We start from the raw sequence: 24775 nt of genomic DNA, 5'->3' as shown, positions 1-24775 counted from the left end.
AAGCATTTAAATCCTGTTAACAGTCTTGCTGCAGTGTTGAGGGTTGAAGTCAGCGGTGCGGGTCGTGATATGTATATTCCTGACAGTGGCGCGGTATGAGTCGTGATTTGTAAATTCCTGACAGTCGCGCATTCCATAGTCAAGCTTAGATACAACCAAGGATTGTTTTGCTATTTTGACGTTGGATGCCGTTATGAAGGTTTTTAATTTCTTCAGGAGTGTAAGATGTTGTAGTGCACTTCACGTGAATGTGCTAATGTGAACTTGCATGTTGAGATTTTTCTTGATTGTTATGCCAAGAGATTTTATGGATTCAATGATTATTTGATTGCAGCCCAGCGCATCCAGGTGAATGTGCCGTTTTTGTAGGTGAAGGGAGCTGTGAGGGGGAGAGAAGAGTAGGAATTCAGTCTTTAGAAAATCTGGCCTGAGTTGAACTCTAGCCATAATTGGGTTAGCTACAGTATATCATTGAGACGTATAATGTCTTCTTGGGAGAATATCTCTAGGTAAATCTGAGTATCATCAGTGTACATGTGGTAGCGGCTCCATGTACATTTTGAAGAGTGTTAGTAGGATAGTGGAGCCTTTGGGGACTCCCAGTCAGTATGGAGAATGAGCTTCCTAATTTGAAGGTTTCGTAAATTGGAGGTGAACCATCTTAGGATGTTTCCAGATAGCCCCATTCTACTTTCAAGCAGTTCCAGGAGTTTGTTGTGGTTGACATTGTCGAATGCCGAGGAAAGATCGTGGAGGTTAAGTAGCCAGGAGTTATTTTGGTCCAGGATTTTGAGTGTGTCATTGATGATGTGTAATGGCTGTTTCTGTACTGGTACCTAGTCTTAAACCCGATTAGAACTTGTTGAGTAGGTTAAAGTTATTAATGTGTTGGCACAGTTGATTGTGTACACATTCCTCCAGTAATTTCGCTATAAAAGGGATGTTTGTGACTGGTCGAAATTTAGTCAGATCAGTCGGGTTAGCGCCTTTTTTTCAGTATGGGTGTATTTTGTCTGTACCATATCCTATTATATACTGTTGTTTCATTGGAAAAAGATGTAGGCTTAATCTTATCTTTCAAGTATGGCATAGTTTGCCTGTATCTCAGGTAAACATATTTTCTTTTTTTTATTAAGTGAAACTTTGTTCTAATTAGTTTATTTTTATTTTAAGGCAGATCACAATGCTAAATTGTATTTCTGTGGACGTGCTTATAAGTGTCCACAGACAATGGGGGTAGAGTGGATACGCAATCGAAATAGATAATGATAGGTTGAGAGAAATTTAACGTAGCAGGGAGTGTTTGTGTTAATGGTTTGACTAGTAGGTTGGCTGTGTGATGAGGTAATGGTTGCCTAATAATTATGAGTGAAAATTAACAAAACTGAATGTTGAGCTCTTTATGGGACTGTTTTGTGGTAAATCATGTTACTAAGAGTTATTCTTCATTAAGAGTTATTTTGAAGCTGACTCATGAGAAATGCAGTCTTAGAAAATGCAACAGAGAAAGCTGATTATCCTGATCTGAACTAGAAAACTATAATCTTAAATGTTAAATATTTATGGAAGTGTTTGACCATTTCAGACATTAGAATAGGTGAAATATGAAACCCTGCATTGCGGTGATCATCAAAGGTACTTTCCTCATGCTTGCTTTTGCTTTTTATTGTGTATATGTAGTTTTATTTTTTTCTAAAAGGAAATGTTATCAACTAATTGTTTTCCAAGTTTTCTTTAATCAGATGTTACAGCTTCAGGTAACAGAAAGGTAAGTGTGCGCTGGTAAAAATATTTTCTTTTTCTTCAACTGCTGCACTTTGTCACTGTTTGTGGAATGTAGCAGTTACCATGTGTTTTCTTTGAATGTGATAATGTATTAATCCTCTAAATTGCCAGCCTAAACCGAACACTATATGCATAGAGTGATCTAACACAAAGATAACATCTAAATTATTCAGTATCTGAATTGCTAGGCTTGTGCTACCTTGTACAATTTTGAATGTTTACTTAAAGTGCTGTGGCACTCAAGTGCCACTATGTGCATTGGGATTATAATATATCTGCAAAAGAGCACTTCCATTTCTGTGAATTATGCTGTGGCCCCCAATGGGGTAAACACCTTAAGCTGGTCTCATTTTTTTTTACAAATTAATCAGAAAGAAGACATTTTCGCAACATAAATAATTTTCCCAAAAAGAACCAAGTATATATGTAATGTACAAGAAAAACTGCATTTGTTAAAGTAAAATTAGAGAATATAGACTTAGAAAAGCAAAGAGGCCTGTGTTTTGTCAATTTAGCCACTAGGGTAAAACAAGCATTGAAAACTGGCGGGAAAAAGGAATTGATAACTACCATATCAGAAGATCAAATACAATAAAAGAAAGCTGGCTTTAAGCTCCCACTAAAATCTCAAAGACTAGATATGATACTGTTTGATGTCTTTTTCGCTGCAATATGGGTGTGTTCTCATTAAGAGAGAAATGCATTCTGATTGCAGTCTTCTTGTGTCGTACATCACATTTTTTATTTGGGAGTGTGCAGGCCACACGTTATTCACATCTGTAAAAAAATTCTCGCACTATCCATTGTTGCAAGAATACCTCACTGCTAGTCAGTACATGGCCCACCAGTGCTAGTATTTCAGCCTATTAGCATTGTGTCCTTCCACTGTAATTCAGATCTCATTGAGAACACATCTCATGAGTGCAATCTTGTCACATTGCTCAAAATTACCAGTGTCTAATGGTTTCCATTATTGCCATTTTGTACGCTGTCAACTAGTACCAGTTTCTCACTTGCCACCATTGACACTTATATACACTCCTCTTAGCAGAGTAGTCTGTTCACACGGATCAGTAGTGGCTGCTCCATATTTTGTTTCACACTCACGGCTCACTACCCGAGGATGTTGCTCACTAGTGCGGCTTCTCACACTGTCCGCCAGTGCCACCTTTTCACACTCCCAAAAGCTGTTAGCTGTTGACTTTTCCAATTACTGCAGGCTTCTTTCACTGCTCACCAGTGCCAGCTTGTCACGCTGCCTGCCTGTACCATATGCTGATTCTGCTGACTAATGACCATTTTGACCATCTGCCACTAGTGCCAGGTCTTCAGTAGGTCTACCAGATTCCTTAAGGAAAGGCGAGCAGTATTGATAGTATGTCCTTCTAAAAACAAAAGTTTTCACACAAAAAAAATAATATATATATATATATATGTATATATACTAGCAGCCCGTCCCGACCTTGTCCGGGAGCATTTAGGCTTCCCCTACCCCTGCCTCCCCCGACATTGCCCAGCAGCCCGTGCCCCCGCCCGCCCCGTCCCCTGCCTGCCCCTACCCCCGCCTGCCCCGACATTGTCCCCGGAGCCTTACCTCAGCCGCCGCTCCTCAGTTCACCGCTCCTCGCCGCTCTGCTCCTCACCGCCTGTCCGTCGCCGCTCCTCCCCGCGCCATATCCGCCTCTCCGCTGCTCGCACTGCCGCTGGCCTGTCCGCTGCTCCTCACGTCACCGCTCCTCCCCTGCGCAATGTCCGCCGCTCCTCCCCGTGCTCCTGACGTGAGCGCGTACGTCGCGGCCGGGGCTATTTTGGTGGGACTACTTTTTTTTTTAATATAAATTTTGTAAATAACGTTTATTTTTTATATTTATATAGCCTATAACCATCTACACACCCTGACAATTTCAACAGTGTATCTGGTGTGTAGATTGGCGCCGTGGTTCCCGAGTTTACCTGCCTCAAAACCTGAAAGTTCTTACTTTATTATAGTAGTATAGATATATATATATATATATATATATATATGTGTATATATTACCTACTGGCGGTCGCCAGTAGGTAGTTATAGTTAGGATTGTTTTCCATAGGAAATCCGCAACATTCTATTGGGAATAACTTAGGCGCAGATTGAGCGATCTGCCTGTAATTTTCGTCAAATTTGCCTCGCTGCGCTCCGCTCCTTTCCTGAAAGTTTGGGGGGGATTCTTCAAGCAGGGGCCGAGATAAAAGGGGGGTCCCCAAACGTTTTTTCCCCATGTTAATTTCCATAGGGCGGTTGGACTCACTTTTAGCCCGAACGGCTGAATGGATTTCCACCAAACTTGGCAAAATTGTAGGGACTGGTAGCCCGATCTGCCTTTGCTATGTCTCAAGATATGTGCTCCAGTGTATTTTGAGTAATTTAGGTTAAAAAAAATATATCTATCTATAAGCACGCCCCGGTACGCGCACCGGGGAGCGCACCGCGAGTTCGCGCGCGGAAAGCTGATTGGCTTTCGGGTGTCTGTCAACATTCCAAACAGTCCGGAGCGGCCGCCATCTTGTGTCTCGGTAGGATCGAGACACAAGATGTGGCAAAAACAAAGGGGGAAATGACCAAAAGGGGGCAGGGTAGAGCCCCCCTGACCCCCTAGGTTTGATGTGGGTGCCATAAAAGGGCCCTGTGGGGCAAAAAAAAAACAAAACATTTTTTTCGATTTTTGCGGGGGGAGCGCCCAGTACGAGGACCGGGGAGCGTACCATGGAGAAAAAAGAATGACAGAGTTTCAAAAAAATGTAGCATTTTTTTATAAATTGGGTGTAGTTCTAAAAAGAACTGTTTTTTTTATTCTTTTTGTTTTATATTTTTTTATTGTTTTTTGGAACATTTTTTTTACTTTTTTTGGCTTTTCAGAACAGTTTTATATTTTTTTGTAGTTTTTCTGGGGTCAAACAAAACACAGGGAATTGCAAACAGCTCAACTGGAGCAAAAAAAAATAGAAACAAATTAAAGTTGCTTGCTGCACTGATGGTTGTCTGCAGCTCGATTGAGTAAAGTGATGCTTTGCTCACCATATGAAATTGTTTTGTTGCAATATATGCAAACAAATTTAAATTTTGCAAACTTGGTTTGTACATTAGGGACCATCTCCCTAGCCTCTGCACCCGATGGAGTGGATTGATTGGAGGCGCTTGAAGAAGATGGATGGTGAGGGTTCTTGCTCAGTTCCCTGACCTCTGCTGCCGAATAATTGTTCGGGTGCTTCCTCTGCATATGTCGAATCATAGTGTGGTTCCCAAAAGAGTACTTCTTCTTTGGGTTCCCTCTTGACAGTTCTACACCACAGATGAGGCAAGTCACCTTAGCTGCATTCACTTTTTTTGCACCCCTTGGCATCTTGAAAAAGTTCCAAATAAAATGTTCCTTGGGTCTGTATGGGGGATTGTCCTCAGGCAGAAAGTCCCTCTGCACCTCCTCCTCTTCATCCTCCTCTTCTTCTTGACCACCAATATAGTCTTGTGGTGGTCCTTGTGGTGGTGGAGGTGGTGGTGGTGCAGATGCACCTGCAGCTGCTACTAGTGAAGCTATTTCTCACAGAATTAATGCAGGTCTTCTTCACTCAAACAACAAAGTGAGAATGAGGAAAAAAGGTGGGGTCTTTCATCATTTGGAAAACAAAACTGTTGTGAACCAATCAAGTGTTATTTTCAGATCACATGACCCGACGCGCTTACACTACGCGCCCCGGTGCGTGCCCCGGGGCGCGCCCGGCAGCGCTTACGTTGCGCGATCGTATGCGCAAGTGTGCTTCCGGGTGCGCTTACGCAGTGCGTCATATGACGCATCACGCGGCTACGCGATACGTCACGATGTTGTTTTCGTTCGCGAAAATAGCGCTAACGGGACGCTCACCGGTACGCGCCCCGGGGCGCGCCGAAGCACTGCGCTTACCGGTGAGCGCATCGGTACGCGCCCCGGGAGCGCTCCGGGGCAAAAAATAAAATAAAATATATACTATTACATAATTATACAATATAAAATTCGTTATAAAAAATATTACTTTTCATACCTATAGAGATTTGCTATTAAAAAGCCATTGAAATTCACTGAAAAAACCATAGGTTTCACAACAGTTATAGTTAGGAATTAGTATTTAAAAAACCTATGAAATTCACCGAAAAAACGATAGGTTTCACACCAGTTATAGTTAGCTGGAAATTTTACTCGCATAAAACCGATGAAATTCCCACGTTATAGTTAGTTGGACTCACTATAACTTGCGCGTGCAATGCACTGCTGATGATGTCACATATTACATCACTCATGACATGGTCAGTGACATCACTCATGACATCACTGATGACACCATCCTTGTGACAGAGTGACAGACCTCTTTTCACTGTAATGTAACCCTTGAAACACATATTCAAAAATAGAAACTAACATTTTCAAAAAAATGGAGATATCCATACCAGTTACAACAACCAATTGAATAATTCCACCATCTATATACACATCCACCAACAGTTCTATATAGTCACTCATACATATACTCACTCATCATATGTAGTGATACACCTATACATCCTCTTACACACCGACAGTCATCCAAAAGATACTCTCACACATACTCACACATGCAAATAAACTATTGAACATCCATTTATTTGCATATACAGCTATACACACACTACCACTTTACTTCTAAGGAAACTTACACATACTTACTCTCTTAAACAATCACTTATAGAAACACATACTAATTTAAACAGGAACTCTTACATTTCCTCACTCTCACATATACTCAGTTATATACATCAATGCTCACATATACTAGATTAAAACATATGTAGTTACTGATAAAGACACTAGTGAGACAGTCATTCACTCACTAACACACACATATACACACTCATCCAGCCATACAGTCCTGCACATATGCTGTCTTCAAAACACATACAAAGAGAGAGTCAGTCATTCATCATCTATGTGTTAAGTAATACCCCCACCAAACCATACATACACTCGTACTGATACTAAGAAAAACATCTAATAACCCATATACATACACATGTAGCTACTCACCAACCCATGCAACCACTTATACACAAAGTGAAACACTAATACATATATTTAAATATTTAAACATTACTCTCTAATATATGTATTCACTAAGATACACTTAATAAACCAGTTAACCAATCAATTAAAAAAAAAACCATCCACGTAAACACTTATTTAAACATTTATTCTTCCATCAACTTTTACATATACATATATAACACATATTCATTTTTTAAAAAGACACACATTCACTGGATGGTGTCATCAGTGATGTCATGAGTGATGTCACTGACCATGTCATGAGTGATGTAATATGTGACGTCATCAGCAGTGCATTGCACGCGCAAGTTATAGTGAGTCCAACTAACTATAACGTGGGAATTTCATTGGTTTTATGCGAGTAAAATTTCCAGCTAACTATAACTGGTGTGAAACCTATGGTTTTTTCAGTGAATATATATATATATATATTCACTGAAAAAACCATAGGTTTCACACCAGTTATAGTTAGCTGGAAATTTTACTCGCATAAAATCCTTTACAAAAAAAGAATGTTGAAATCAGATGGAAAATTGCCCACTGGAGGGCTGGCTATATGATCAAAGTATGATATAAAATAAACTGGCATTGGCAGACCGAAAACAAAATTACGCCATTACTTATTGGGGGTCAATAATTGTTTTAATGAAATTTGGCCATAGTCTGCACTATCATAAGAATGTATAGTTAAGCACCAAAGTCCCACATTTTTCTTTTGTTGATTTGCACAAATTTGTCACTACAAGTACCAGAATGCAAAGCGTCACTGAAAAGGATGTGGTGTAACATCATGTGGTAAATGTAGGCCCTTTTCAAATATGAGCACTGCTGGTAAATGCTTTGTACCTGTGAGCAAGGTCTGAGCACAGACCGAAACGCATAGGGATGTTGGGCTTGTCATGAGAAACGTTGCTGCCTGAATAAATCCGATAAGAATTCACCTGTGAGTGTGTATGAAACTTTCCTTGAGGAATACCCGTGGCATTTTCATAACTGCTTGGTTCCGCCATATCCACGAAACCCCACAATCTAAAGAGCTGTGTGTGCTTGCAAGGGAGTCACGCTTGTGGGGGGGGGGGGGGGGGGGGGGGAGAAAATATATATATATATATATATATTTTTTTTTTTCGCTCTGGAGCGCTCTGCAGCAAGTGCGTGCGTACAAGGAACCAACCACCGGTCCAAGATATCTTTTTTTGCAAGAAATTAAAACGCCACACTCAGGAATTGAAATTGACTCTCTTTTATTCGGCACACTCCATCTACAGACTGTAGATGGAGTGTGCCGAATAAAGGAGAGTCAATTTCAATTCCTGAGTGCGGCGTTTTAATTTCTTGCAAAAAAAATAAATATATATATATATTTTCTCCTTATCCGTAGGTGTGGCTAGATCGTAATACCCTCCAGCCAAAACAAAAACCACAGTACCACTGCTCCAGTATGTTCAGCGTGTTTATTCAAACTCTAGCAATAAAAAGTCCCCAACGTGTTTCGGAGCCCTTTGCTCCTTGGTCAAGGGTTAGGTTTGTGCATTACTTCCGTTTCCTTTAAAGAAACACCACATGTGTTCTGTACAAGTGATAAACATAAACAAAATACTATTGCTCAGTTTCCGTTGTTGTTAATAAACATGATTCAATCCCATTTGAGTAATTCACAAAATTATAATAAAGGCTTTAGCCTGTCGTACAGTCAACTTTAACACAGGTAGTAATACCGTTCTATCTAAATTCATTTGGAAGGTGCATTTCAACCTAATATCATAGCGCAATACTTTCTGGCCCAGATCGGTGCCTCAATCTAATTCCATTTAATGCCATTAGAGTCACAATTCTGCCTAAGTGGGCTACTAATCAAAGGATTCTGACACTTGACCGCATGTTAGGTAGTCATTCTCAATCTTTCTCAGACAATATCAAGCTGGGCTGACTATTAATAACCTTTCATTGTCGGGGGGCGTGGCTTGCAGGCCATGAACATGGACGTGCTCTGCTATGGCTCCGGCGCTGATCGGGGCATAATCCGTTGAAAATTACCCCGGGAACTCCCGGAGTTCATGATTGGCACGGGGGATAGCGTACACTAGACCCGACTGCCCTCTGAACCTGGTGAGGCCGGCGACAGGGCAGGCGAGACTCCCTCATTGACGGACCCCCGGAGACGCGGCCTACAACGAAGCTGTGCACACTGCAGCCGGGTCCCACAGTAGAAGGCGCGGCCACCCGACTCGCGGCTGCGGCTCCCGGAAGTGCCGGAGGCCAAAGGCTCAGAACCAACGGCCGGAGGACGCGGTCGATGCCTGATCGTCCCCGGGGAGCGTCCCTGAATACCGGGACGCACAGGGCGGACACGGCGAGCGACGGAGGTGCTGCGGCACCTTCCCGGGGGCAGTGGAGCTTGGCGGAGACGGCAGATCCTGCGGCCTACATGCGAGTGGAGTGACCCCCCCCCCCCGGGGACCGGCACGGACATACCACTGACAGCGAAGGGACACTGGCTGGTTCGTTTTTTCTTCCCCCCCCCCCCCCCCCCCCCCTGGACCTGAATAGCCGCTCCTTCACCCCCCCCCGCCGACCCACTCGAACTCCGGTGGCGGTTAGGAGGGCAGGACGCCGCCAGACTCAACGGGGCCGCCCGGCAGGCCCCCCGCTTCACGGCAATTTTGATTCTTCCCCGGATTGAGGGGTGTGGAGGCGTGACGGGGCCCCGGAGGGCTCGGGAGACACTCTGGAGGAGCTGCAGCGCTTGGGCGTCTGGAGCCCCCTGTAGGGGCGGTGGATTCCTCACGACCAGGCGAGAGAAGGTACCGTGAAGAGCCGTAGGTGCACCCGCAGCCCTTCTTGTCGTCCCCCCCCCCTTCTTGTCCCCCCCCCCGAGAGACACACGGCGAGCTGTTGCGTACGGGCGGCGGGAGGCTCCACAGGTGTGGGACACGAGCCCCCTTGGGTGCATTGGACATCAGACTAGTGGCGCATGTATAGGGGGAGTCGCCGTGAGAGCTCCCCATAACCCCTCTCACCCTTCTCCTGGGAAAGGACTGCCGGACACCGACCACTGGGAGCAGTGCACCTACACTACCGCGTGAACGGCCACGTGAGGGGGTACGCGAGGATACTGGAGCTACTCCGTAGCTACGACGCCCTACGGGAGATCGAACGCTAAATCCACGGTTGGAATACGCCGAGCGGGGTAACGCCGGGTGAGGTCCCGCCGCGGGTGCCTGGTGCCAAAAGACCTGCCGGGCCGAGAACTAAGGACTGAGATCTTCGGACATAATGGTCCGCAAGGGTGGAAAGACGGTGGAGAGCTCTGGAGGACTGATGTCGGTACCTGAGATGTCGTCTAACGCTGGAGAAGGGGCACTGTCGCTGCCTGTTACGCAACAACAAACGGGAGGTCCACAGATTGATAAATTGGACATCATCCTGCAGGAAATCAGAGACTCTAGAGCGGTGTTGAAACAGCAGATGGGCTCCCTGACGACCACAGTCTCCCTGTTGAAAGCGTATCACGGGAAACTGGCGGACAGAGTGAAAGAGCACGGCCTGACCATCAGCGAGATCAAGCCAACTGTGTCAGAACACTCGACCTCTATCCAACAGCTCCAAACTCAGGTTGCCACCCTTATGGACCGGGTGGAAGACGCCGAAGGCCGTAACTGCCGAAATAACGTCCGCGTTATAGGCCTTCCGGAACGCTGTGAAGGGACCCAAGCCGCGAACTTTATGGAACAATGCTTCCGGGATCATGTGGCAGACGAGGGCCTCTCACCATATTTCTGCGTGGAGAGGGTACATAGGATCCCGACAGGCAGACCTACTCCTGGAAGGCCCCCACGCCCACTTATTGTGCGAATTTTGAATTACCGGGACAGGGACGTCCTGTTGCAAAAGGCAAGGGAGAAGTCCCTTATCCAATACGACAATCATAAGATCTCCCTTTACCCGGACTACACCAACATGGTCCAAAAGCAACGCTCATCCTACCAAGAGGTAAAACGGAGGTTACAGAAAGCCAACCTCAAGTACGCACTGTTGTTCCCGGCCCGCCTAAAAATCGTGCACGATGGGAAAGCCCACTTCTTCGAGAGCCCTGCGGACGCCGAGGACTGGCTGAAGGTGCTGGGCATAGAAGAGAGTCAGGGACCCTCACAGGACCCAAATACCGACGGATCGAGGGCCAACCAGAACGCGAAGGAGACGGAGCCCCCCAAGCCGAGGCGGGGAGGAAGAGGACGTGGACCCTCACAGGCACAACAAAAGGAGAAACAGCTGGACGCTTTGGTGTTGGCAGGTACCTTCCGAGAGGATCCTAAGAAGATCACAACGGACTCGGGAGGATAGTACGGTCCACTCAGACTCAGGCCATAGTGTACTCCTATTCCCCACTCTAACGCCCCGCTCAGCTGATGAAGTGTTGGACAATTGCGAGAAGGAAGACCTGCCCGGAAGTAGCTGAACTGCACACAAACCGTATCGTATTGTCTACAATTTGCTTATATGGTGTTAAATGTCTTCTATTGGGTCCGGGGAGGGAGTTGGCCCTGTCCTAGGTGGCTGATACTACTGTCATTGAATACATTCTGTCATTCCTCTTGATTGGGCACAGCTAGTGTTTGATATGGGTGGAGGACACGGGCGACTAGGAATATGTTTTTCCCCTCATTTAATCATTGGTAACATTGCCCCAAAGACAGGTTGCCGTAGAGCTGGCAGAGCCCATGGGGCTGCAAGCAGAGACTGACATGGTGCTCGGCCACCTCCCCGATGGCAAACGCACTGGTTTTTCAGTCCTTTTGAGACTTGTTCAACTGTTGGGCCCAGCCTGGTTTTTTGGCTGCGCCGTTATGGTTCTGTTTTGTGTAAAGGGTGGGGGGTGGGCGATCTCCTGGCGGTTGATATGTAGGGCTCAGGCTGGAGGACGTTGGTGGTTACAGTGTAGACACACATTTGAGTATGGCTAACACAGCGGGGAAGTATAGAATCACAACATGGAATGTGAGGGGACTGGGGGCGGTACAAAAGAGGCACAGAATCAATGCCTTCCTGTTGAGGCATCACACACAGATTGCTTTTCTCCAGGAATTCCACCTCACTGCATCGGAAGCTCTCAAAATGAGGAAAAAATGGAGGGGCACGATCTTCTCTACAACATACTCCGCTTTCTCTAGAGGGGCGACAATATGGGTTCGGCATGGCACACCGTTCTTGGAAGTGGAAAGGAGGGTAGACGACCAGGGATGTTACATATTTGTGAGGGGTACTTTGGATGGTGCGCCAGTGGTACTGGGCTGTGTCTATGTTCCGAACTTTTACCAAGACAAATTCCTACGGAGGGTGGGACTGGCGATAGCAGATTGGTCCACTACCCCCTGCATATTAGGGGGGGACTGGAACATGATCATGGATTTGGACCGAGACAGGTCACATCCTCCCCTACAGGTGGCGGGTGTCTCCCGGCTGACGGAGATATTTTGCACTTGGGCGGCGGGTTGGGGTCTGCAGGATGCTTGGCGCTCCCTTTATCCCGAGAGCAGGGAATACTCTCACTACTCACACATTCACAGGCTCCACACTAGAATTGATCGGTTCCTTTGTTCCACACCTCTGATTTCCAGGGTTGAACATCCGGAATACTTAGCAAAGACCTTCTCAGATCACAGGCCCCTTACATTCAGTCTCCTCTGGGGCAGGGTCCCTACCCCAGTCCCCACGTGGCGCCTAGACCCACTCCTACTGGAAGATGGCCCCTTCCGGGCATCCCTGTCCGAGTCATTGGGCAAATATTTTGTGGAGAACTGGGACACAGCCTCCACGAACTTAGTGGTTGGGGATGCCATGAAGGTGGTGGTGCGAGGAGCGGCGATTGGACAACTGGTGGGCGCCCGACAGGAAATACACCGAAAACTAATAGGCATAGAGGACAGGCTCAAACAGTTAGAGCGAGAGGTAGCGGTTGATCCCACTAAGCGGGAAGAGCTGCAGTTAGAGAACATAGAACACGCAGACACCCTTGAAACATTACGGATCATTGACCACAAAGAATATATCCGTCGCCAACACACAGAGGCAGATAGGTCGGGAGCATTGCTGGCCCGCCTAGTTCGGGAACACCTGGACATCCCGGTGATAACCAGGATTCGGACGCGGGACGGACACCTGGTGGATATGCAAACTGAGATCAACAGGGCGTTCCATGACCACTTGACTGCATTATATGCCCAGCCTATAGGCGTTGATCCGGGTCAAATTACTGCCTTTTTATCTGACCTCCCATTCCTGGATGCTGGAGCCCAAAAAGACCTCGAGGGCCCCATTACACAACATGAGATCAGGGTGGTCATCAAGTCTCTGAACCGTAAAAAGACGCCGGGCATGGACGGACTCCCGGTGGAGTTTTATGCGACCTACTCAGATACCCTGGTACCAGTCCTGGAGAACGTATACCGAAGGGCATTGGTGAAGGGTCATTTGCCTGACTCCACGATGCAGGCATTGGTTGTTTCGCTCCCTAAGCCTTGGAGGGATAGTCTAGACATGGTAAATTACAGGCCGTTATCAATGCTCTCAACGGAATATAAAATACTCAGCAAAGCGATAGCTCTGAGACTGCAGGCACACCTCCCTGCCCTGATCCATAGAGACCAATGTGGATTTCTTCCGGGTAGAAGCACCTCCATGAACACACAACGCTTACATGCGCTCATGGCGTCCATTCCACTGACCCTCCCTAGAGCGGGGTGTATAGCCTTGGACCTCAAACAGGCTTTAGATTCCCTGACCTGGTCGTATATGTTCCAGAGTCTGGAGAAGTTTGGGCTCCCTGCCTCCCTTTTAGCATGGATCAGATTACTTTATACCGCTCCGACGGCACGGGCACGTACGGGGCGACATATCTCTGACTCATACGGGATCCATCGTGGCACTAGACAGGGATGTCCCCTGTCCCCGCTGCTTTTCGTGCTGGCCCTAGAACCCCTGGCCATAGCCCTGAGGACCAGGATGGCACGGAGTGGCATCCCTAGCGTTGGTGACCAACACCTGATATTGATCTACGCGGACGATATACTGCTGTTTTTCGTGACCTTGAGACCGACCATGCCGCCATATATGAGACCTTCGAGAGGTTCTCCACAATCTCGGGACTGGCCATAAATCCGGAGAAGTCAATCGGCTTCTACTTCCGGGACACTCCGAACCCTGGTTCCATACCCTTTGGGGCCCACCTCATCCCGGTAGCTCCCACCACATTTAAATACTTGGGGATCCAGGTTTACAGACAGCAGGAGGACCAGATAGAGGGGAATGTTAAAAAAGCTATATCACGTCTCGGTGCCTCGGTGGGGTTCTGGACGACGTTACCATTATCGGTCATGGGCAGAATCGCGATCTCTAAAATGGTAATGCTCCCTCGTATGCTTTACTTCTTTGTTAACCCCCCGGTCCTTTTGCCACAGTCTATCTTTGACATTCTTAATTCGCTCCTAACCACTCTGATTTGGGGGGCGGGGAGACGACGGATAGGACTTCGTAAACTACAACTGGGGACCAGAGCCGGTGGAATGGGGGCCCCAGACTTCAGGAGCTATTACTACACCAGCCAACTTCAATGGCTCTCCTACTGGACGGCGGGACGGAACTTACACGAAATAGGCTACACGGATGACAGACTGGGACGGGGAGAACTACATGTTCTGTTGCTCCCGAAGAGCCGCATACCTGCGGATTGCCATCCTCTCCTCCATATAGCTTTAACATGCTGGCGGAAAGCTCTGACATACGCGTCCTCGGTTAAGGCGTACGCGGCTAACACCCCCCTGTTAGGTATCCCGACACCACAGGGCAGGCTCACGGACAGAGTGCTTCGACCTTGGAGGGAGGCGGGTGTGGAGAGTGTAGGAGATTTTTTCGGGGATGACCACCTTCTTACTCATGAGGCCTTCTTACAAGCCACTGGTGCCCCCCCTAGATTGTACCTCCTGCATGCCGCAGTCACACACTACATACAACACCGATGGGCACCTCAACGCCTACAACCTCCACAGCATGAACTAGTACACCTACTGTATCTCATGGGATCGGGAGGACACCTGGTCAGATGGCTGTATACAGGGGTCAGGACACACGCTGCAGTCTCACTCACCTCGCTTATGCACACTTGGGCGCAGGACACTGGCCAGGAGCTGTCGGAGAAGGACTGGGCCACGCTATTAGAACATCCTAGACGGGTTTCACGTAATGTCCGGTTCAGATTTATTCAGGGGATGGTTCTACACAGGGCATACCTGACCCCTATGTGAATACATAAAATGTATCCGGACTCTTCCCACGAATGCCCACGATGCAGTGAGGAACAAGCTGGGTTCCTTCATATGTTGTGGTTATGCCCGCGACTTCGAGAGTATTGGGTAGGGATATGCCGAACACTGCGACTGGTCACGACCCTGCCAGTGCCGGAGGAGTCGTTGTACTGTCTCCTGGGGCTGCGTAGACGACCTAAGACACTGAAAGCCCAAGTGAAACTCCTGGACCTGGCATTGTTGTTGGCCCTCAGGATGATAACTATGAGATGGAAGTCCCCTAGACCACCCAGTATACACATATGGCAGGCAGAAGTGCTCAAGTGGGGGAGGGCGGAGGGGACGACACTTGGGAGGGAGGAAACACGTGGTCTCCGACGATTCCCCATATCCCAAGAATGGGAAACTATGCTCATCACACTGGAGAGCGAGTACCTAACCGAGGCAGCTAGTACCGGGCTGGGAGACTAGTCAGGAGAGGCCACAAGAACGGCGGTGAGAGAGAGACGATGCACCCCAGATACTCTCATGACATAACCGATATCACCCCAAGATGTAACACACGCTGACGCCTACAGTAGCCGGCATAGCACAATTCACATCTAGATAGTTGGAACGGTTGCACCGCCAGGGGATGGGAAGCTCAAGACAGCAAGTGGGTGGGGGGTGGAGGGTGGGTTACGGAAAGTTTGGACGCTTTACTATATGTTCTCACGATGCAGATGCTTTGGGGCCTAGTAGAAAGAATTGTGCTACTGTTATCATACCCCAAAAGTCTCACAGTAACAAGTTAAGGGGATATGCAAGGGGTGAAAATACAAAGCACCAGCTGATGGACCGACATAGTAAATGTGATGTACAATTTTGAATAATACAGCTGCGAATAAAGATTAAAAAAAATAAATAAAAAAAATAACCTCTCATTGTCACCATCTCCAGTACTTCGCATCAGTGTATTAAATTGATTTCAATGGCGATCTTTAGGGGACAGATGATAACTTCTGCCCAAGTGGGCTAAAGAGCTTGGATATTATTTCCAGTGGGCACCTGTTTTAGAATTTCCTAGTACTAATTTCATCCAACCCCTGGTTTTTATGAGAAGCAACATACTTCAAATTCAGTAATTCAAATATATATCTTACACCTATTTTCTCACTAATTCGACACCAATAATTGATTTCATGCCAAAGTCCAATCCCAGCTGAAAATTCAAGCTGAATAAGCACAAAGATAAAGTAGCTCTCATGCGATTCCTAAACTCTTTTATCTGAAACAGAAAACAGACAAAAAAATTGTAATTAAAATCAGATTCACAAAAACATGTACATTTAAAAAGGCCTAATCCTAAAGTTACTTTACAGAAGGAATGTTAGTTCTAATACTCTTCCTGCTTAGACATTCTTTTAACCTAAATGAACGGCCAGTTCTTCATCCAGGTTTAAGCCGATCAGATGAAGAGTGTTGTATTTTATGATCAATTTAATTCCAATCTCCTCAGCTTAAGCATTCTATTACTACCTCTTTCACGGTTTGGAATTCTGTCAAGGACAACCCATTTTAGTAGATTGCATTTCTGGCCATGGCAGGCTTTAAAGTGGAGCGCAATATGGTATTGCTTGTCATCATTTCTGATTGCACGCATGTGCTCAAGCATCCGTTTTTTAGGTCTCGCCAAGCGCATGCGCTGCTTCGCCTTGGCGAGGCTATTGTTGTGGGAAGGGAGACAAACCATGTGAGCGCACGGACAGGCGATGTGCACGCGCATGGCGTCTCCTCTCTGCCTCACACGCTTCCACCACCGTTCACAGCGAGCACAACTATACAAGGCAGGCATGCACTTGTTCTTTATTATTCTAAAAACAGTGAATGACACTGTGGAATCTGAACCAAACAATGTGGTGCACAATAGCTGCAGTTGTAATGTGAGGAATCTGAATCCAGGGTTAGAGGGGCCCACTACCTGCAGTGACACTGTATAATCTGAATCCAATGACTGATAGGGGTGCACAATACCCGCAGTTGTAGTGTGAGTAATCTAAATCCAAGGTTAGGGGGGCACAATACCTGCAATGACACTGTATAATCTGAATCCAATGACTGATAGGGGTGCACAATACCCGTAGTTGTAGTGTGAGGAATCAGAATCCAAGGTTAGAGGGGCACAATACCTGCAGTGAAACTGTATAATCTGAATCCAATGACTGATAGGGGTGCACAATACCCGCAGTTGTAGTGTGAGGAATCTAAATCCAAGGTTAGAGGGGCACAATACTGCTCAACTACCCACTTTTTCTCCACGCCTGAACTTTCAGCCCCCACACCTCCCAGATTCGTCCCACCCCCAGCCTCCTATCTTATATTAATCTGCAAGTCATGTCTCGCCCTATGCCTGGCCAATCCTCTCCGGTTACAAGTCCACACATGCTTCGCAGCTATAGAGGCTGTTGCGAGCAGCAAACTTAAACCATTTTCTTTGTTCTCATGCAAACTCCGTGCATTTTGTACCCACGCTACAAATTCTGCTCTTTACTGTGCAGTTTGGTTTCCAGTTGTACATCGAATAATCTCTCCGAACAAGACTTACTGCGCGTGAAGCCCTGGAGTAAGTTCTGTTCAGCCGGCTCCCCGGGTGTGACTGCAGGGCGTGCTTGCGCGTTGCCTGCCTGCCTGTGAGAGGGGGCAGTCCGACGATGTATGCGCTGCCTGTGAGGGAGGTGAGTCCGACGAGGTATGCGCTGTGCATGCTTCAGCAGGAGCCCTGCCTGCCTGCCTCTCAAACTCCTGTCTGGGTGGGAAGGGCAAAGCGGCAAAAAAAAGCCTCCAGGTTACGAGACTTTGAGGCTCTGTCCAAGCCAGGGAGAAGGAAATGAAGAGAGGCAGGAAGCGGCAGCTGAGCGGGGGAGAGACAGGTTGTGAAAGCGAGTGGCACAAGGAGAGAAGGCAGACAATAAAATAATGAAATCTTGCCAATTTACAATGTAGGCAGCACTGCCTGACTGGGCTCTTGAAGATCAGGTCCTGTTGTCCGATTCCATGCTACTTCTTATCTACCTCAGACAGATGAAAAGCTGAACCAGCCCTACAGGGCATTCAAAAGTGTAATCTACTAATCTAATCTCACTTTAATCTCTGTACCAGGACACTTTGCCTACTGAGCCACAGTTGGGGGGGGGGGGGGGAGTATAAAATATATATTTTTTAAAAGCCAAGTGAGGCAGGGAGGTGTGTGGGAACCAACTGAGGCAGTGTGTTGTGATGTAGAGAGGTTTTCAAAAAAGTTTCCTTTCTGTGTTATTAGGCTTTTATATTGGTGACCAACAGGCCTACATGTATATCCAATAACTTTTAGTTTTTAAACCGTGACACTAAATGTTATTATAACTCCACACTAAATTGAATTAAGATCTCTCAAAGTTTATTTCATTAAAACAGATTCATTCTTCATTAAAAACATTTTTGCAAATATATTCGCGCAGTGCTCTGGTACAATATTCACACCTCTCTCTAACAATTCCGTATTACGGTATTCTAGCACAGAGTCACTGTTGATTATGTATCAAATTTAAATATTAAATAAAGCAAAAAGTTCACAAATTAATAAACGTATTCAGTATATACACACAATAAAATAAGTCCTTTGTCAGCGCGTTTCGGTGCATAAGGTATAGTGGCACCTTCTTCAGGACAGACGAATTAAAACCCAATGTGTTCTTCTTTCTAAAAAGAAATACATGCCATTAATTTATTGTACTTGGAGAGAGATTGTTCTAGTTGTGGGCACATCTAGCTCATGTCACTATCTAAGCTGTTTGGTGAAAGACTTATGAACCCAACCTACTTGAATTGTTGGAGTACGGTTCCTGTTCTTAATAATCAGGATACCTCTGTCTTCAGATATGATCTTTAGTGTTGTGCAACCATTTTTTATGGGTCGCGCAATCTGAAATACGAGGGTAGGAAAAGAGATTATTTTCAAGATTTCTTTGAGGGAGAAAACAATTTATTCAAATCACTGTCGGCGGCCTGTTGTTGTTTATACATTAAGCAACTTACTTTAAAACCGGGGAGACAATTAATCGATGGTCTATCATTTCATCAATACTGCGTCTTTCAATCTGCGCAGGGACTATCGAGTTCGCCGATGTCTGTATAAATACACAGAACATCATCATGAAAGCCCTTATCATGTGGCTGTGATGTTACCTGTCATCTAATTGGTGAGGCTAAGTACATACCAGTGAACATGTATCTTTGTTCTTGGGTCAGGCTGTAAACTTGTACACCAATTCCATCTGTTTCTTAATGCCTGTGTTGGGTAAACAGGGCATGAAATTTCAGATTCGATATGTTGGGATAATATTAGCGAAACTGATGTCTAACTTATTAATACCCATACGTACCACAGAATTATGCACTTCCAGCTGGCAGCGTGACCATTACAGATGCTGTCCTCTATTGTGCATTTGGCAGGAGGCTCGGTGCCCTGTTTTTGCACCCTTTTGTTTGTAGACTCCTCGTATGGACCTATGTGATAGGGCAATATTGTAAAGAGCATTATTTCTCTATAGACAATTGTTATCCAATTCGTAGTACTAAAGTTAGCCCATATATCCGGCAAATATTGACAATAGGTTTAAGCTAACTACCGATTTTATTTAAATTTGTGTCTTTAAGTCTGTATTTAGACTCCATAGTGTGTTTACGAGAGTTACACATGATTCTCATAGGTCTACCCTCACCCCGGTGTGTCGTGCCTAATGGTTACAAACTTAACCACCCAATATTTATAAGGCTGCTGGAATTGGGGTCATATTTGAGGTGACTTAACCACCCAATATTTATAAGGAGCCGATACCGCGCTTGCAGAGTGCTGATTCTAACAGCGTGTCCCCTTGCCAGTATATCTCCTTACCGTGAAAATCGGCAGTTGGTCTTGTGGTGTTTCCCAGCTTCCCGTATGGGAGAGTCACCAATGGCCCCTCTTATATACCTTTCTTAATTAGCAAAAGGTGGCGAAATTGATTGATAGATAGTGATGTAGAGAGTACAGGGGGTGGGAATGGGATGGGGAAGCAGCATACAGAAGACCAAACAAGAAAATACACACACACCTATGGAATGATTTAAAAAAAATAATAATAATGTTATTCCCTGAATATAAGCAGTGGCAGCCTCCAACTCATCCAGTTAGAATCATTGTAAAGCAACCATTCTCCAGGGCAGGAACAGCGCAAGAATAGAAAGGGACACCTGCCAGACTGGGAACACCTGTAAAGGTATTCAAGAAGAGTCTTGTGGTGTAGTAACAGCATCATTGGAAGGAGGTGGACAGAGAACAGGTAAATCAAAGACGTGATAGTATACAGTCAAAATTCTGGTACAGCAATCAGACCATAATTTCCATGTATAATACAAGTAACATTGGGATCAAAGGACTTCAGCACCCCCCTCCCGTCGTGTGCGTCAGCCGGGGCTGACACAGCTTCCCGGGCACACACACACAGCCACACCTGAGTACTTCACAGGTCTTTAAAAGACCATTTACTTGTGAAAGAGGCTTTCTTGTGTTTTCACCCCTTCTTAGAGCCCCTGCATCTCCACTCTGCATATTGCTGAAAGAATCAGCCCCTCCCCCCCGAAATGTGGCCCTACTTGCACCTCTGGTCACAGTGGAAGTAAGAATACTCAACACCTATACATGTAGTTTTATGAAGGTTAAAAACTGAAAAACAGCTGAGTATGCAGACAAGCAGATTAAACAAGCATTTGCAATAAAATAGGTCTCGCATTTACGCGAGTTTAAGCTATTGGCATTGTAAATGAGTGCCTTTTATTTATGTTTTAAAAACAAAAACAAAAAAAAGGCATTGTCATTTACAATGTCAATAGCTCAAAGTTGCGTAACTGCGAGACCTATTGCTTTGCAAATGCTTGTTTGCTTAGTGGATGGTGCTCCCTATATAAAATTTATTACACGGACACCTGAGAGCGTAAACTACGTACTCTATATTGCATGTTAGTTGTGTCGCAATAATGTACGGACTTTGGTTATCTGCTAATTTTACTGTCTTGCAGATGTCACTGTACTTGCACGCCTTGCATTGATTGCAAGTGAAAGAGCCTTTAATCTAACTTTTATCTTTTTCAGAATTCACCAGGCAATGTCCTTCAAAGATCTTGCTTTCCTGAATGTTATTGCTGGACTAAATAGTGTTCCGTTTTAAGGACTTGCCAGTATTTCTTCTGGCTCTTTTTTATTTCCCATGTTTGATTATGGTATCTAGTGATGAATCTGATTTTTGACTCCTCATTCTTTCCTTTTTGTTTAGGGATGAGCCACTCATTATGATCCAATAATTCAACTTTTTTAATGGCGTTTTGATTGATCTTATTACTGTATCCCCTCTCAGTGAATATCTGGGTCATAACTGCCTTCTCTCTCACAAACCCCTCCTCCGTACTGCAATTCCGTCTAGCTCTTAATAATTCGCCAAACGGAATGCTTTGGATAAGGGTGGTTTGGGGACAGCTGTCTAGTTTGTTATTTTTTACCTCCAGCTTGAAGTCAAGAAATTAAATGACCTTTTCATGGATATGACTGCTAAACATCAAATTTAAGGAATTGTCGTTCAGTGTGTTAAAAAATTCCTTGGCTTCATCACGGGTACCCTTACAGATACAAAAGATATCGTCTATGTACCATACCCAGAGGACGACGTGGTTCTCAAACTGCCAGATGTTATTGACAACCTGCTTCTCCCACCAGCCCAGGTACAACTCTGCAAAGCTGGGGTCAAAGCAAGTTCCTATCGCCATCCCCTGGGTTTGTTTATATACTTGTTTATTGAAGAGGAAAAAATTATTCGTCAGACAAATGTGAATCATTTCAATAAGTATTTCAGTATGTAAAAGAGAAGAGAGAGATCTTCCTTTAAGAAAATGTCTACAATCCTCTTTACCTAAGTCATGCGGCATACACTTATACAGCCTATTTACATCCAAACTCAATAATAAGTAATCATCATTTCAAGTGATATCGGTAATCAATCTTAAGAAATCTCCCGTGTCTTTCACATATGAGGGGAGAGCATGCACATAGGATTGAAAAAAAGTAATCAACATACTCTGATGTGCTCTCTAACAAATCCCTCTTGACGAGACGATTGGTCTCCCGGGTTGGTTGGAGAGATCTTCATGCAGTTTAGGCAACAAATACAACGCAGGGATCCCAGGGAATTTACGGATCAGGAACTGATATTCCTCCCATTCTAAAATTCTCTGGTCTCTCCATTAATGAGTTTGTCTATAACTCCTTATCATCATCTAAACATTTTCTGGAAGATTTCTCATATCTCTCCCTGTCATTCAATTGTCTAATCCCCTTCCTTCAAGTACACATCGAGTTGCCACACTACTACGTTCCCACCCTTATCTGATTTTTTTATTTTAATAATGTTATTTTACAACTCCTTGATTGCATTAATATGCACTTCTTTCAGATTCGATCTGGTACGGGTTTTTTGTAAACTGATACGTTGCAGCTACTTGATCATACCTCTTTTAAAGATGTCAATAGCATTGTCGACAATTTGGGGCATGAATACAGACTTTGGTTTGAAACCACTTGAGCAACTCATGCTGACCTTAACGTCATCATTAACTGATTTTAAGAATGGGTCAGCAATAAAATTCACATCTCCCTCCAGCTCATACATAGTATGCAGCACATCCTCATCATTGATAGAGCTGTGGGTTCTGCTTGATAGGTTATGGTTCTTTGTACATTTTCAAGGCATACCATTTCTTTACTTTTAATTTTCTTGTGAAATGGAAAAGATCTATACAACTTTTCAGTATAGTTAAAGTTAGAAGTTGGGCAGAAAGCCAGAACATCCATTTGATGTTTACTAAGCCCATGATCTGATACATTTACCACAGTCCTGCTGTCTTTAATTTTCAAGCTTTTTCCCCCCCTTGTTAATACTCTGACTGTGTTTTCTTGCTCATCCTTTGTTCTTTGCTTGTTTCCTCCTCTGCCTCCTCTACCACGACCTCTTTATGCAGGGGTACCCTTGTTTATCTGGATGGTTGTCCTTCCTCTGGCCATAAGGTCGAATTCTTTTAAAATTCATGCTTTTACTCCCATGGTTTCTGATTGGACAGAGACATCACTCTCACTTTTGTCACTGTCAATTCTCTCGCATGATGCCATTTCTTTGTTGGTCGTTTGGTCCCACATCAATCTTGCCTTTTTTCAAATGCCACACTTTTGTCGTGCACGGCAGCCATTTTAGATGCCTTGACCAGACCCACTCTCTGCACGCTGTCGATCCTTAGCATGGCTCCCCACCCTCGCAAGCATCTCCCCCAGGCACTGGTCACCCCCGCTCTCTGTCTTATGCATGGGCAATAAACCTCCCCCCATCTGCGTTGTTCTTCCCTGAGAATCACACTCTGTGCCCGCCCGACACCTCCCTTTCGCTCTATTCACTACCGCACCCTCTGACACTCCTCTTCCTCTGTGTCCGATTGTCCAGGCCGGTCCCAGGCTATCAGGTAGCCCTATAGATGTACTTTATGGCCCCAGCTGTAAAGAATCACCCCTCTTCAAAGGAGTTACAGTAGATCAAGGCCCCCACCCGATGAGATCCGTTACACCACACGCGTTCCTACTATCTGAAAACCATCCTGTATTGTGATTGGGGAGGGGACCGAGCCTGAAGCGGAAGATTCCAGGGATGCCTCTTTGTACATCAAAGTTTTTACAATTATGTGTCACATTAAAAATATATAGCACTCCAACAAAGTAGTAGGATTATAAAACTTTAATAACTTATAAATATAAACAACGCAACAAAAACAGTAAAAACATTTAAATATTTTTAGGAAAAAAGGAACAATGGTCAGTAGCGGTCGGTTGTGCGAATAGTCCCAAGGCAGCACAACGTCCTGAGTTCTGGACGGCACCCAGGTGATGTTGCCTGGGTGCCGCACTGGTTTTGGGAATCCTACAATGCTGCTCCGAATAACGGCGTGGGGCGTCCTGGGGGGTGGCTCGTCAGTAGCGGTCTGTTGTGCGAATAGTCCCAAGGCAGCAGAACGCGCTGAGATGTGGATGGCACCCAGGTGATGTCAAGTAAGTTGCCGCACTGGTTTTGTTATCCCACAATGCTGCTCCGAATAACGGCGTGGGGCGCCCCGGGGGGGGGAGGGGGGTGAGGCGGCGTGAACGGGCCTCCCCAGGTGGAGGCTCGTCTGCTGTAGTGGGGCGCCCCTTTACCGTTTCAGTTGCTATTCCGCCCGCTTTTGGTACACTGTGTCAAAATCCGCCATTCAGCTGAGTTGCGCCCACTCTTGCGGTGCAGCGATAGGCGGCTGCCACAGGACTCTCAAAATGGCGGCAGGCTCTTTCCTTTTTGGGCCTGGTCCACTGAAATGGCCCTGGGACACCTTGGAAATCGGACGCTTGTCTGCTAGGTCTTGGACCCCATTCTCGAAAGCGTCCCCTCAGCCTTGAGGATTCTGCAAAAGTCTTGGGGGCCCCCGACTCCTGCAGGCTTCCGGTGGGGAGCGGCTGCCATGATTGCTCGCGGAATGACCACGACG

The 24775-nt window shown here is 45.7% G+C and overlaps 1 protein-coding gene across 3 annotated transcripts in view; it reads left to right on the top strand.

The window, feature by feature from the left end:
• ICE1 (interactor of little elongation complex ELL subunit 1) overlaps positions 1-24775 on the top strand; it is a 1011762-nt gene that overhangs the window by 146312 nt on the left and 840675 nt on the right. For 2 of the 3 annotated variants that reach the window (XM_078687642.1, XM_078687643.1), the window contains exon 4: positions 1751-1768. In XM_078687642.1, coding sequence (XP_078543768.1) covers positions 1751-1768 — 18 coding nt within the window. Of the gene's footprint in view, positions 1-1750; positions 1769-9399; positions 9674-24775 lie in introns of those variants that run through there. The other variant, XM_078687644.1, reaches the window with a different exon arrangement.

The sequence above is a fragment of the Lissotriton helveticus genome, chromosome 4_1, assembly GCF_964261635.1.
Source record: "Lissotriton helveticus chromosome 4_1, aLisHel1.1, whole genome shotgun sequence".
NCBI lineage: Eukaryota > Metazoa > Chordata > Amphibia > Caudata > Salamandridae > Lissotriton > Lissotriton helveticus.
The sequence above is the reverse complement of the archived record's forward strand: the minus strand, read 5'-3'. Positions and strand labels throughout refer to the sequence as shown.